The sequence below is a fragment of the Zootermopsis nevadensis genome, unplaced genomic scaffold (genome assembly GCF_977971745.1).
Source record: "Zootermopsis nevadensis isolate Lab colony 2312 unplaced genomic scaffold, Znev_1.0 Znev_ptg000029l, whole genome shotgun sequence".
In the NCBI taxonomy this organism is placed as follows: Eukaryota; Metazoa; Arthropoda; class Insecta; order Blattodea; family Termopsidae; genus Zootermopsis; species Zootermopsis nevadensis.
In genome coordinates this window covers 8990360-9005800 of record NW_028259161.1, presented here as the reverse complement: position 1 = coordinate 9005800, position 15441 = coordinate 8990360, and the positions used below count along the sequence as shown (strand labels likewise).

Here is a 15441-nt window from a genome sequence, read left to right as displayed (position 1 = left end):
CGAGAATGTACGAGATGTTTCGTAAGCAAAATTCAGCGGTAATTTCTCACCCAAGTCTCTCTTGATTCACTACTAGATTGCTCTAATTTGAGTAGAAATTGTGCAGAGGCAGTGGGCTTGTCACTCACTGCTCATAAATGCACGCTTCAAAGACAAAGAAACCTCCCACATGGGAGGAGGCCAAGGCTCGGCTTGTGCTATTGCGTCATAGTCAGTCAGTCGGATACCAACAGCGCATTTTTCTCATTACGGGTGCAGACATTTTCGTATTTTTTTTAATGTTTTACTAGTGCCAATGTGACGTGCGTCCAGTTTACAAAATTGAACTCAAAGAATCATTTCCTAAAAATAAAAAGGTTTTCTTTTCGTAACAACCAAGTGCTCATATCTAAGTATGAGAGCAGCGTAAAATTTAAAAAAAAAAACTTAACTCGCGGATACAAATTAACTATGTACGATAAGATATCTTTGCTAAGTTCTGCTCTTACATCCCCCCGTACTCCTTAGTGCACATAGTCAAACCTGGTACTATTGACATTTATAGAAGAAGGTTCTTGTTAAATGACTTCTGTTTTGTAAAGTCACTCGTTGGCTATTAGTGTAGCAGGAAGTCATTTTGCTGCTCTAATAACGAATATGGCGACTGGGTACCTGATCGGGTTTTTGAAGTTGTGTTAGACTTATGAGGGAAGCCTCAACATTTTGTTCCTTTTCCTGAGGTTTGACTCGATAATCTCTTCCTGATCTCACGAAATAAATATACCAAGTTTCGTGAATATCGGTATATCCATTAGAGCTATAACTGAACAAAACTTAAACCCATAATTTCAGTTAAATACAGTTTGTTCCAAAAAGTATATACACATATTAAATGAACGAAACAAAGGTATTTTAGAAAACTAAACCATTACATACGTCACCATTGGTACTATTTGGATGTAGTGTAGGTGTTCAAATGACCACCGTTAGCTTCGTGGTACAGTTACAGCGGAGGGCACCTGATTGACTAGCCGCCGCTGCTGCTGCTGCTGTGTAGACATCTTTTTGGTACACTATATATATGTAAGCTTTTTCACGAGTTTCAGCTTTGTAAGTTAAAGGAGAAAAAATCGTTTCAACGCGAAACACATTTCACGCCTGCAAACATTTGGCACAGTGACATGGAGGACGATTGTTCAAAATTTGCGTAGGTCTGTGACAGATATTGAAAATATCTGCGTAGTTTGTGGTTTATTTAACGACGTTGTCAACGTCTCAGAGCTCAGACTGTAGCCTGTAACGTCTATTGGTAGCGAAATTTGTGATAATGATTTGTACAGAATGTGGAAGGAAGTGATCGTCTTCTAATTTGAAGTAAACTTTACATTTGCTTTGGGGGAATGAGTAAAACTAGGAAAACAACAGACATGATAGGCGGCCTCCAGACCAAGATTTGAACCAGGAATGTGAAGCAGGCGTGACAGTCACTCAAAGGGAAAATTTCAGTATAAAAAACACAGACCTATATGGGTATATATAAAGTTGTCGAAATGAAAGTACATAAAGACATTTCATAAAAAAAGGTAAATACTAACAGACCTATAAAAGCATAAAGCCGGAAACGTATGAATGCGGCTGTTTTAGCGGGGAGGTCAAGTGGTAAGAAGGGTTTGAAGTTAGAAACGACGGACGAATGAGCGATTTCAGACTAAGACAGATTAATTTAACCAGCTTACTCACATTATTAGTACTGCGCATTCCTATGGGAGCATGGTGGGCGGAGTGGAAATATTAAATAATATCTCCAAAGGATACATTTTGCATACCTATGACCAAGTTTATAAGTGTGGAAACTTCTCGGTCTTATTAAATTAACAACAAGTTGGTGATACTAACATTGCGTTTGGTTTTGTATGCTATGGATGGTAACACAGTTGTTCCAAGTTTTGGGAAAAATCGGCCAGGTGTAGTCGCTGTAAGTTCTCAAACCAACTACGGTGTCAGGAAACTTGTTTCGCATCACAATAACCCAGATTAGTAAGTAATAGGCTTTGCTGAAATTAAAGTTATGTATCGAACACAGAGGAACATGATTTAATCTCCATATTCGTCTTGACTTGAGTACTTGAGGCGGTAACAACAGGCCTAAGAACATGTATATGGAGATTAAAAAGAGTTGTCACTGTAGATAAGATGAGGAACCCGATATGTAAATATAAGGGAGATTTCACTATTTACAGACAAACGCAGAAAGAGAAATGAGATGGACAGTAACAGCGAGAAACTAATATAAAAATAAAGCTTTGATGATAAGCTCGTGACAATCGGTTAAAGGCGACATTGGATGTCATCCAAAGTTCGTATGGATACACTTCAATAGGTTACTATAAAATATACGGAGTCTTGTATGTTGGGCCGTTCTGTTATTAATATATTAAAAGTTATAAAAATAAATTACGCATATTACAGCAATCGCAATTAAGGAAATAATTTGCTTGCAGAAGCAGAGACTGGCCGTTGTAGATAGTTTACAATTCCTGTTTCTTCTTTTCTTCATGTCTGCATATTTCTTCGTTTGTCTACAATGCGTGTAATTACTGACGTCTGAGGGGAATAAACCATAAAAAATGAAAAGAAATATGAAGAAGTGTAGATAATAATTTTAAAGTCCTTAGTAAGAGGTCGGTTATCATGACTTCAGTAATGTTCCATGATTTATCGTCCTACAGCCCTACCGTAGTAATAACAAGAGAAGTTAGGCTGGGTTAAAGGCGTATTCTCTTAAAATAACAGCTTACGTTGCGTTGGATCTGCATGTTTTATCGCCTTTACGTTTTTGTTCCAACCTGGTAAACTCTTTTGCAACGTCTCATAAAAATTAATTCCATTCTTTATACGTGAGCTGTAAGTGAAACAAGACTTTTGAAGTCCCTGTAATGCTAATGCACAAAGCATTTTAATTTACTGATAAATAGCTCGGTGGTTGTTCATGGTGTTTTAGTAGTCTGAAATACGTAATGCGTACAAACAATTCTGAAGTTGTTCGTGGTCTTAAACACCACAATATAAAGACTTGTGGGTGAAAAGAGATGAAACTTCGCCCGTTTCTCATCACTAGATAAAGGCGAATGGTAAGCTTCACACTCTGTCGAATGGAAAAGTCACGCAGCGGCAAGAAGAAACTTTGATCAGTGACGTAATCGGAACCCATCGTCCAGTCTGTAGCCAGTCAATTTAAAAAAATGTAAAATTTCTGGAAATTTTGAATCGTGGCATGAAACGGGAAAAGAATTGAAGAAAAATCCGATAAGAAATGGTAAAACTTGAAAAAGTAACGCATTGCAAAAGTTATGGCTGCTTCAAGAATTAGAGGCGAAACACTTTGAAAAACAAATGAGTTTTATACTTTATTTTTGAATTTGAGTAAAGTTAATTTCCTTGTCCTGAGCCAGATAAATTAACTCTACACGACTGTATCATATTTCTTGATCAGCATGTAAACGAGGTTTACATAATTTGTAGTATAGAAACGTGTACACTACATTGGTAGCATTCAATTAAATTCCTAAATGGTGCTCCGATGTGCCGATGGCAACAAAGTGAGTCAGTTTGTTAGATGTGTACTGAAAAGGCTGTACCCTAAAATCAAACGTAAATCGACGGACATGATAAAATACGACATCATCGTCCTATGAACCTGGGGTTCACAAAACTGCTTATGTCATTTGACTCCTAAATATTGAATCTGTACTTAGTAAGGAAATGCAGGAAGGTGGTTGTAGCGCCACGTTGTTTACCAACGCTTCAGAGGTCCTTGCTGCCTACATTACAGGGTCGATGATTAAGTTAAGGTCACTTACACTTAAACTTCTACCACTAAACGGCGCTATATGCCAGAAGACGGCCGTATTCGTACCAGCGCCGCGAGAACCTCAAATAGTACAAGGATATTTAGATTCGCTATTAAGCTATAATGTCACATGCAACATAATTATGGAACAGGTTCACATAATCATGTTTTGACATTCAATGTATATATCTGGTGACATTGTTGAAATAAATATTTATGTTTGAAAGTCCTGATGGTGCAAATTCCAGAGTATGGGTTATTCTGTATCTTCATGGTGTTACAACATTAACGTGTTCATACAAGCGGTTAAAGGAGACATGCAAGGGGATTACAACTATCGGACTGCGGATATATAAATAAAAAGTTTTTCCCCACCCCTATGGACTTGGTTCGTGATTTTATGTGCAGTAAGGGGAAATATTTAAAGGGAGAAGTGTGCACAGCAGCTTTTTCCTTGTTTTTCCCAGTATTAATCTCTAAATTGTAACAAAATCTTTTATATTGGCTGAAAAAATGGTCTATTACTTTCAGTATTACTAATTGTAATGACCATATGTTTGGTACGCACAATCAGTACTGTAGCCATTATATTTAACCGAATTGAGTGTGGTCCAATTCAGCATTCTGGTGTCCTTTTCTTTGAAAGACGATCTGAAATATCTTCGTGAATATGAGATTTGGGGTTCTCATGGCGGCGAAGACGTTTCCGGGTTGTGTTACCGACGTTTTGGAGGAACGTTGGTAATTATCTACAACATCACACTGCGTATAATCAGAATATGGAGACGTTACCTTCCTCCAACATGTTCGTAGCCACCAACACGGCGTCACAACCCGGAATACGCGGAATTGGTTTCATTTATTTTTCCTGCTGCACCATCAGTTAGTTTTAATAGATACTTTGTTGTTGTTTTTTTACTCTTCGTTTAAATATTAGTGGTTGGCTGTTTCCATGTCTGACGAGTTAATTGTACGGATTTGACTAAACCTTGGAAGTTAACTGGTACCTTGGAATACGAGACACGTTAGAACTTAATCAGTCTGGAATCACTCCCTACTTTCATCACAGACATTCATTGCATGTTGGATCAGATAAAGAAATAATGGCGCTCACAGAACTGTTTCGCATTATATAACACATCGTAGAAGGTGCTACTCGAAGAGTAGAGCTTGTAATACCATAAACAGGGCATGAATTCTAGACCACAAAAATGCTTCAGTGCACATTTAATCTCTTCTAGTTTCATTTCTTGCTTCATTGACCTGCTTTGAAACTCTTCATATAAGCAATTCCTCCTGATGAAAGAAGGCCAAAGGAATATTTGTTATATGGAAGTATATTTACCACGTGTACTGCAGTATTTCATTTATATAAACTGCTCGGAATACAGTCTCCTCATATTATGATTCAGTGAAACGTAAATTAATGCATTTCCAAATTCAGAGCAAATAATAGCTTTCCTTTATGATTGTAATGCGTAGTGTCATTACTTTGTCAAATATCGATCGCCATTCAACAGGCTGTCTCTTGATTGAGAGTTCTACTAACATGATCAAGGCATTTACATATGTCGTCAACGATACGAAGTATGCCCTATTCCGGTTGCGACGCCAATAAAAGATGATATATGTATTATAGGTGATCCAGGGATATAACTGGACAAGAAGTCGCAATTCCGCAACAAGAAAATTTCTGGCGCATATGTGAGAAAACAAATGGAATCGAAGTATGAAAAACGACGCCGTGTGTCGCGATGCCTATTAATGTTACGCTTTCGAGATGCAGAATACTTGCCGTAGGCGAGATTCCGAGTGGAATTTAGAGTGACGCTTCGAAAGCCGACAGTGAGCGTCACGAAGCCAATCGTCGCGACGTCGCCACTGGATGAAAATACCGGCACGACGTCGCAGAAGACTTTGGAAAACCGATGAAAAGCGTCGAGATAACGATTATAGCGATGCTTCGGCACGACACCAAAGATACCGAAGGAGACTTCAGGAAAATGTCAAAACTGACACTTGAAAACGACGACGAGCGTAGCTACGCCAGTCGTCACCTCTCCGAAAAGAACAAATGTTGACTTTTCGCCCTCATCGTCTTGTGCTTAGTTTTGGGGATATACACAACTTCCTCGTCATGACTCGAATCGAGGAGAGTTTTCGCCGGTCTGTTGTTTGTTTGTGTAACGTCGTCTTAGAAATAAACAACTTCGTTCTTGGCGCGTTATTCTGTACTGTTTGTTACCCGAACTAGAGTAATATTATTTTCTGGAAATCGAACCTAGGGTAATTTTTCTGCGTTCCGGACTTCGTTTTTGCATCTCTTCCAAACCAACTGCTTTGGTCTAGTCTCCATTCTTCTGTTGTACTTAGTTTTCGAACTACGGCGAACGCCCTCATCGGGAATCGAAATCAGGACACTCCCTCTGGAGTTTTAGCCCTGATAAGATCTCTTCCTATTCTCAAGAAATAGCATTCCGAAGTTTGTAGAAAATAGGTTTATCCTTTCTCGGGCTGTAAGTGTAGAAGCTCATTATCCCACAATTTCAACTTAATATCAAATTTGTGTAGGTGAGCTTCGGCGTTAAAGGGATAAAGAAAAGACGTCTGGGAGCATGGATAGCGTATTATCTTTTGGCAAGATATTCTGAACACGGCTGTTAACATTTTGCGCCCATAAAAATGGGGAAACAAAGATCTGAATAACCCAAAGAGAGACACTTCATAATATTACAGAATTACGTGATTATGTGTACTGTTTTAAAAATCAATGTGTTTGTGTGTGTTTGTAGTCTCTACGAACAGTGTAAATCCATAATCGAAAGCGCGTAACGCTGCTGATGCTGATTTGTGGAATTGTGACTGAAAGAAGTTTGGTTCATCTTTAGTCTTAGGTCATAAAGAAATAGAATGATGATGATGATGATATTCTGGCTTTTGGTGATTTTTCTTCCAACGAATCTACATAGATCCAGAACGCAGAGTATTAACATCAAGGTGGCGGTACGTCCACACTACGAAACTATCCGAAAGACAGGCATTGATATATATATTATGTCTAGGTCAGTGGTATTCAACCTGGGGTACGCGTACCCCCGGGGATACGCGAAGACATCTTAGGGGGTACGTGAAATTAAAAAAAATTATATTATTTTATAATAAACACTGAATAATCAGTAATGTAATTTATTTAATTTATTTTAGATGTAGATTGTATACTATGTATAACTTGAATTATACACCAACAACTTTGGGGGTACAAAGTTGAAGATAAATTATATCTGGGGGTACGCGCACAAAAAAGGTTGAATACCACTGGTCTAGGTGATCTGAGATTTTATTATGTAGTATAAATTAAAAATACGTCGATGCTATTAGTCTAAGCACTAGTACGTCTGTATAACAACTTCTAAGGTTACTGCAGTAACAACTTCTAAGGTTACTGCAGTATACCGGAAGACAGTCTAGTAACTGATTCTTCTCCATATTTTCAACCGCGAATGTCCGGCACAGTCCCTTACCTCATTGTCATTCAGACAAGAGATGATGATGTGGGGGGTATCCTTAGGGCTTGGGATGATGCGGTGAGATAGAGGCTGGCTGGGCAAAAATGAGCAGCTTTCTAGTATAAGAACTGGGAATTGATTCTGTTTCAGCAGCAAGCAGGAGAATTTTATTAACGATGTTGAAGTAGCAGTTGTTGATGCACGTTATTAAGTGAAGATAGCATTTTCCCCTTTAAAGGATGTGCGTTAGTAAGCAACAACGAATGAAAGTGAGTGGCATTTGTTGTTGGTGCTGGTGTTGTTATTAGTAGAACTACAGTAATTTCCTTCTCCAGAAAAACAACTATATTGATCCTTGATTATAAACTTTTTCAGTCCTCTGTAACACGTACCGACACTGTTAAAAATCTGGGAATATTTATTGACTCCAAACTCCGATTTAGAGTATTTAAAACTCTAGTGATGCAATATTCCTTGCGCAGGTTTACCGCGGTCTTAAATACTGTCCTTCCCTTCTCAAAGCCGTCGGTCTCCGCATTCCTGCTCGAAATCTGAGAGATTTTTCTATGTTCAGTTTTAGCCCTTTGATCAAAAACAGCCCTTCTGCTAGATGCGCATCAGCTGCTAATGTTGTCTGCAGGGATTTGGACATATTCGAGACGAAAATTGTTACATTTCATCACATTCTATAATAGTCTAATTTCCTTAATTTATTTAAATTATTATTACAAATATACTAATGTGTTTAGTTTCCTTTGTAATTATCTTAGTTATTCGTCCTACAAATCCAAGCAAATTATCTTAATATCATCGCTTTTTCTCCATAATGTGATATTGTCTTATATGGTGAACGTTTGTTTCATTTCATCTTGTCACTAAACCTAATAGTCTTAACTTACCGAAGCGTCTTTCTATCCCTCACATAAAACGTTCACCTTCATGAATTCATTGCCTTAGCTATATAAGAAGACGATAAGTAATTTTCCCCATTCCTGAGGAGTTTCTCTCTCATAGAACCAAGTAATTTTCAGATATAAATTCTTGACTGGGTGTATGTGTACGATCTATGATTCTTATTCCAAGCACTTTTGTTCGTCCTAATACGGTCTTTTATTTTAGATGTTAACAAAGCATTTTCTGACAACCTGTGTTTTCAAAAAAACCAGAAAAAAATTATATATTGTGTGTCATTACCTCACAATGCTTCCGAATTACTTTTCTTCATAAATATTTATGTTTGCATGAGCTACGTAAGTGAGCTGGGACGTTAACTGTCCCACTTGAGTTACATTTTAAAGGAACATTTATTTCTAAAATGTTCGTGTCTTCGGTGACTATAGTAAAGCACATTAGAACACCACCATCCTAAAATGGGACTAAACATCAGACAGAGTAGAAAGTCACAGAAATACATAGAAATGATAATCGGTCGATAGCGTTGATGAAGGAAAAGAGACCGGTTGGAAGAAATAAAGAACGGACATAATCTCTGTAGAACAAGAATACGAAGGAATGGACGATAAAAGGGAGAAGATATATAATACAGAAGTTGGAAAATAATCTCTTAGATAAAGAGAAAGAGACGTAGGTGCTACAGAAAGGCAGCAGAATCCCAAGAGTCGTTGAATGTGGAAAGAGTATAAAGAGAACAGGCGATGGGTGAAAATCGAGTTCAGAATCTCTTTCTGTATTTCATTCTGCCCTCTTCTTTCCATCGTGTCCCCTTTTAAAGAGAAAGCAGGAGAAAAGAAGCAAGACCAGCAGAACTAAACTGGAAGAATCACGTTCCGTTTTCGAGACAAGCGAATTTCTACACGTCACGTACAGTCTGGACCAAAAGACTGATCGAACACGTAGCTGCCAGCTCTACTGACCAACACGTATGTAGTAAACACACGCACAGTGGACCCTGTATGTGCGAATCAGTAATTTAATCACAGCCTACAGCATGGTCCAGACATAGGACTGGACTTCACAATGCAAATTTCTTTCGCTAGTGGTAGAACGCATACAAAGAGAGCTGAGCCCTTGTAGTTATTCGACGTTATTAAATTTGTGTTTAAATTAGTAACATAAAGAAAAAAGTAAGCTTGTACGAGAGATAGGAACCACCGAAATCTAAAAGAAGAAAATAGAAAAAAATTCTCTCTGTTGTGATAAGGGAGGGCAAAAGAAATGTTTCTCACACTTGAGTTATCTTCAGCAAGATGGTATTTCTTACATTCCGTAATACACGAATTATAAGTCGGAAAGTTACAACGTAGGTGTTGGAAAAATAACAGTACAGGAATTGCAGGCGAGTGAAAAGTAGAAGGTACAGTTGATTTTCATTCAGGAAATTGTAGAACAATGAACAATGCATGTTTAAAAATCCGATTACTTGTCGTTACTTTAACATCGTAGAACTTTAAAAAGTAAATACAAATTTTAAAGGCATAATATATGGATAACACTGATGATGGGTACTGAAGGCCAAAATATGGGTTTAAAATGACACACCAATATATATATATATATATTCTGATTTTTTACATGTGATATATTCTTTGTAATGCCATGTGTTATCCACTGACGATACATGTCCACCTTCCAAATCAAAATTTATACTTGAACCAAAGTAGTATTTAGACGCCTTCTTAAACCGTTGCACGTGTTCATTGTACTGCTGCTATATTTCTGAAATATTCCCATCCTTGTTAAATGTTTACACTTGACTGCTTCGAATGCACAGTTAAGGTTAACAATTAAAACGCAGCAGAACTTCCTTCTGTGCGAAAATAATTTTTTAACGAATACTAGAAGAGGAAGGCATAATTAAAAGAGTTGGTATGACGTAATTTTGACAGACTGAAAAGCAGACAAGAAAACTTTAAAAAAGATTCACTTTCAGGAGGTAACAGTAAAGACTTAAGCTATCAGGCAGAGAGTTCCGCACGGCCTATATTTTTAATAGTCTGTGTGAGAACAATCGAGCCAAAAAATTAAAGCTTCCGTTTAGGGTTTGATAAAAGTAGAACAGGAGTTTTCAGAGCAGTTTTAGTACTTCACATCGTCCACCTATTTAATTTGTTACCTAATGAGGGAGTAATTTTGTCTTACATCATGCCACAATGTTATAGTTAAGAAGGCATATTGATTTATAGCCGTCATTGCGTAATATTAAATGTTTAAAACAGAATTCAAGTAATTTAATTGTTCCCTCTTGAGTTGAGTGTACGAATTACTGTATTTTTAATGAGGATGTCTTATCTTCTGGGTTGTAGCGCTGTGTAGTCTGGTTTGCCAACGATTCAAAGGTCCTTTCTGCTTCCGCCATCAGTGCGATAAGTATTAACCAGCCTGATTGTGGAGGTAGGAAGGACCACTGTAACGTTTGTAAACTTCTGCCAGGCTACACCCAGAAGATAAGACATTTTCGTACTCACTGCCGTGAGAATCTCAAATGTAAATTATTCATCATCATGTTTAGAAGAATCCAACATTAGCATATATCCTTCGCCATCACAATCTAGTTTATGATACAATCGAAAAGTGTGAGACCTTTAAATAGGCCGCTATGGCTTCTTTACCCATATACAGGATGGGTGAGAAGTAAGTAGGCATTAAATAATCGCTATACATTGGAAATATAGAGGTTATAACCATTTCTCAATGCCTACTTACTTCCCACCCACCTGTATAACAGGCCTACTGTCTGAGTGTCAGTGTATTATCGTTGATCAGACCGTAACTTTAAGTTAGCACATTGTGTCTCAGTAACCTTCGAAACTAATAAACAAGAATGAAGTAGTGGTAATATAGTGTTGGTGCGTTTTTCTGTTTTTATCAGTATAGAGTCTGACAAAGAGTAATAAACTATGAGATTAAACAGATTAACGCCCTTAAAACAAGATAGTGCACTCATCACCCTGATGATAGAGGCAGCAAGGACCTCTGAAGCATTGACAAATTTCTACCAGACTACACGGCGCTACAACCCAAAAAAAACAGACTTCTATGATAAATCATGACTTTGCCTTAATTTTGCAGGGATGTTAAGCTCTATCTCTAAGGACGTACGAGTAATTTTAATTTTTAGGCAAGGCTGTTAAGGAGGCAGGACGTAACACGAGGTTGAATGAAGCTACATAACGAGGAACTTCATAATTTACACTCCGCCAAATACTTTTAGGATGCGATAGCGGTCCATAATGGAGAGATGAGAAATTTGCATATCATCACAGTTGGTACAACTGAAGGGAAGCTTACGTTTTGAAGAAGGTTATAGAACAGCCTAATAATAAGAAGGTATTAAAGGACGTGTGTGAGAATATTGATTGGATTTGAGTGGATCAAGATAAGAGTTTAGTGATAGGATTTTGTAAACAGTTTAATGAAACTTCTGGTTTGTGACAGGCAGCTCGTTTCTTTCACATCTGTGCATTGTTTGCTTCTCAAGAACTATTCTGTTCACTGAATTTGGCTTAGTTACTATTGGTTGTTGAGTTGGGATGTTGAAATAAAGAACTGAATTGTCAATAATAAACCAACCTTATTATTATAATTTATAGCCCGTGAAAATGTTTACCTAGATTGATTTTCTTTTCTGGACTTTGTTTCCGGTTTACGTAATGAGAAGTGTGTGCCTGGTTTGCTAATAGAGAGAAAATAATTTACTCACCTCTTTAATAAATAAACGTGATGCAAGGGTTGTAAAAATAAATGCATTTAAGATAATATTTCGGCGTCAGTATAATCCTTGAGGTAGCAATTTGATTTTGTACTACTCTTTGTTTAGAATGAAAGCATCAGTGAGACCAGTTTAATTGAATTCAGTGTGAACACACATATATTTGAACAGTTAAACGTCTCGCTTTGCCTTCTTCCTTAAATGTTTGCAGATCCGCCACTGGTGACGCTGCAGTTAGGCAACGAGCTCAACCCTGACACCATCAAGGAAAACGATGACGTATACTTTGAGTGTAACATCCGAGCCAACCCTAAGGAGTACAAAATCACATGGTTCCACAATGTGAGTACACACATTCTTCCTTGTTACGAAGTAATGTAAATACCTTGCAGTAATAAACTTTAAGACTTCACATTCGTTCCGTACATTCAACAGAACACTCATTGCCCTTTAGGAAGTCATTATTCCTTGGCCGGAAATACAAACGAAACTATTTCATCAAAGTTCTTGTCTCCTGGAAGTTACAACGGGCAATATGCATGGTTAGGACTGTACTGTGAAGTCATAAGGTTGTGATGCATAAGGAGTCGTAAAATATATTTTCCCACGTATTTCGTATATTTATTCAGTTTTAAACCGTATTTTCCACTTGTATCCATCTCATTTGCTTTCCATGATCCTAGAAGTTATATTTGGAACATTAATTTAGCAGCATCAGTTTTTTGTATCGTGAAATACCATTTTTTTAGATAACAACGTAGAATGTATTACAGAGTAGAAGACGGAAGTGTCATTAAAATATCTGTACGTAAAATAATTACATGAAGCTCCGAATAAAGAGTTTTACCGCAACAGATAGTGTTAATAAAGTTAAATAATTGTGAATAGTGAAGCAAAATATTCGCAATTTTGACAATGTATCTTCCATACCTGTCAACGTGGAATGCTGAGATGGAGATGCGAACATAAATTCAAATCCATTTTAGAGTAACGTACTAAAAGGTTATGAATTTAATCGAACTGCCTTGAAATCGGTCCCGGCGGTGGATTTACGATTGTATGTTGAGATTTCTTGTTAGATAATATAAGTTTAGATAGTTTACTAAACTGAAGATGTGGAAATGATACGTGCCTGAATACCTGTTTCAAATAATAAGACGATATTTTAAATTATTTTACATACATTTTACTTACAATATAATCGAATTGTTTTGTATAAATCGAATCCATCAAACTTTATCGATTTTGAAATAGATGTATTATTGTTTTCGTATAGATACTAGGTTGTTTTAAATTTACATTCCTGGGAACCACACGTCCACATAAAACAGTGTTCCATATTGACGAATTAATTATTCTTAGAGTGTCATGCACCGCTAAAATTGTTGACACTTGGTTAAATGTCATACAAAATATTATTAGAGTTAAGTTCTCTTCAAATTAAAGGTTATAATAATATAATGTTTCTTATAATCGCATCATTATTTATGAATGTTAATACTAAACATGTCCCTGGGTATAATAAGGGTTAGGAGAGGTAATAATCTTTACCATTATGAAATATGACAAGGAATATATGTTCGGGTCGCACTAAAACTATTTAAAATAGTTTTTGTTGATTTCCTTCTTTTCTCTTCGTGAATTTTGGAAGAGAATTTAACAGAAAGTCGTTAAATAACAGAAACATGAAGAGTCAGTGTATTACCCACATATTATGTAGTTGTTTGTACGTGTTCTTATACGAATTGGATTCTATATAGTACAAATTTCTATCAGTAGTTACGACATTGAACGAGACATAATAATCTTATTTGACATACACAGTAAAGAACTTGGCAGTACATCAATTCATTTTGTGGCATCAAAAGCAGAAGAAGACATATCCAGGAAGCTATATATCTCCTTCAAATTTATGAGAAAGTACAAGATAGAAACACATATATTGAAAGTAAAATGTGGCCGACTGTGGCCTATTTCAAAACCGAGATCTCGTTTTAGAGTCGACTTTCACATAAAACGCATCCCAAGGGAAGAGATATCAGTTTCAATAACGTTTATCCCAGAAACTTATCTTTAAACTCGGTGTACCCATCGCACAGTCTAGGCCTTGTCATCTCTGTCTTCCTCATGTTAGCTTTCGGGACAGTTGGGTTATGTCAGAATGAGGGTGGAGAGACGTATGAGGTTGAAAGGACCAGTGTCTGTAGCCTTGAAGCCCTCGTAACTGCGTTTTGAACATTGAGTCGTAAGGACGTAATGGCAGCAAGAAAGTTATGGGAGTGAAAGCAGAATATGTAAATTCATCTATGTATGTGAACTCATCCTTTAGGGATTCATCTTACACTCTCCCTTTCCATCCACATTCGCGCATCGAATCAGTGCATGAATTGTCTTCATTCAGCTTTATGTCCTAAAACGTTGAATATCAAGTATGCCTTATAGATCTACCGACTACATTTGTTGTTCCTTATGTACCTACTACCTACCTAACAGTTCGCATTAATAGGAAGTCAGAGTAAAATACTTAATGACTCATAGAATTGTGATAATGGCTAAAGCGTGACACATTGCATGAAACAAATTGCATTTTACGCCCTTACAAGCTAAACAGAAGTTTACAGTCTCGTTTTATATTACGTACACAAAGTAACCAGAGCAAAGAAACGTTTATTTTATTTATTTCTTAAAGTGTAGAAAGTCTGGGTGATAACACTTTGTCCCATTGTTTTGGTACTATTTCAGATTTGTAGTTAACATATGAAAAATCACACAATTTTACTTTAATTTGTATTACGCATATACAAAATATAAAGTAAGCGGAATAAAGAAAAAATATATTCGGACATACAAAATATAAAGCTAATGGAGTAAAGAGAAATATATTCAGACTGCCACAGTCTATAGTAGCATTTTAACCAAGAAATATATATATATATATATATAGTATGAAAGTGTTTTTGTCTAGGCCTGTGTGTTTGTTGTTGTTTTAACAAGTAAAGCGTTGCAACAAAACTTAATACGCGTTCTAACTGTTGACCGTAACGCACAGGAAATTCTCCATTTGCGAGAATGAGTTAGCGAATATAGTTTGATGTGTTCAATAATTAAATTAATGCAGAAGAATATTTCTTGGGAAGATACAGGTTCTATGAGCTAGTCAAAAAATTCACCGCCTTGTATGTAACACGTGTTCGCAAGAGCCGGCTACTAGACACTATGTGGAGCCAGACTAATATTCCTGGAATGTCAGTACCAAATGTTATGAGCTGAGTGGAACAATTTTGTAACCAATAAAATAAAACATTTCCCTTTTTAAGTGTTCCTATGTATGAAGATTGCCGTCTTCTGGGCTTTAGCGCCTTGCAGTCTACTTGAAGTTGCTTCTACTAGAATGCACGACGCTACAACCCACAATAAAGCCATCTTCGTTCTCGTTG

The 15441-nt window shown here is 36.9% G+C and overlaps 1 protein-coding gene and 1 long non-coding RNA gene across 5 annotated transcripts in view; one reads left to right on the top strand and one right to left on the bottom strand.

Moving 5' to 3' along the window:
- Positions 1-15441, bottom strand: part of LOC110827961 (uncharacterized) — a 500889-nt gene that overhangs the window by 280965 nt on the left and 204483 nt on the right. The gene's annotated exons all lie outside the window — the stretch shown is intronic.
- LOC110827962 (neural cell adhesion molecule 1) overlaps positions 1-15441 on the top strand; it is a 428987-nt gene that overhangs the window by 340248 nt on the left and 73298 nt on the right. For all 4 annotated transcript variants that reach the window (XM_087358315.1, XM_087358313.1, XM_087358312.1 and 1 more), the window contains exon 8: positions 12216-12346. In XM_087358315.1, coding sequence (XP_087214441.1) covers positions 12216-12346 — 131 coding nt within the window. The remainder of the gene's footprint in view (positions 1-12215; positions 12347-15441) is intronic.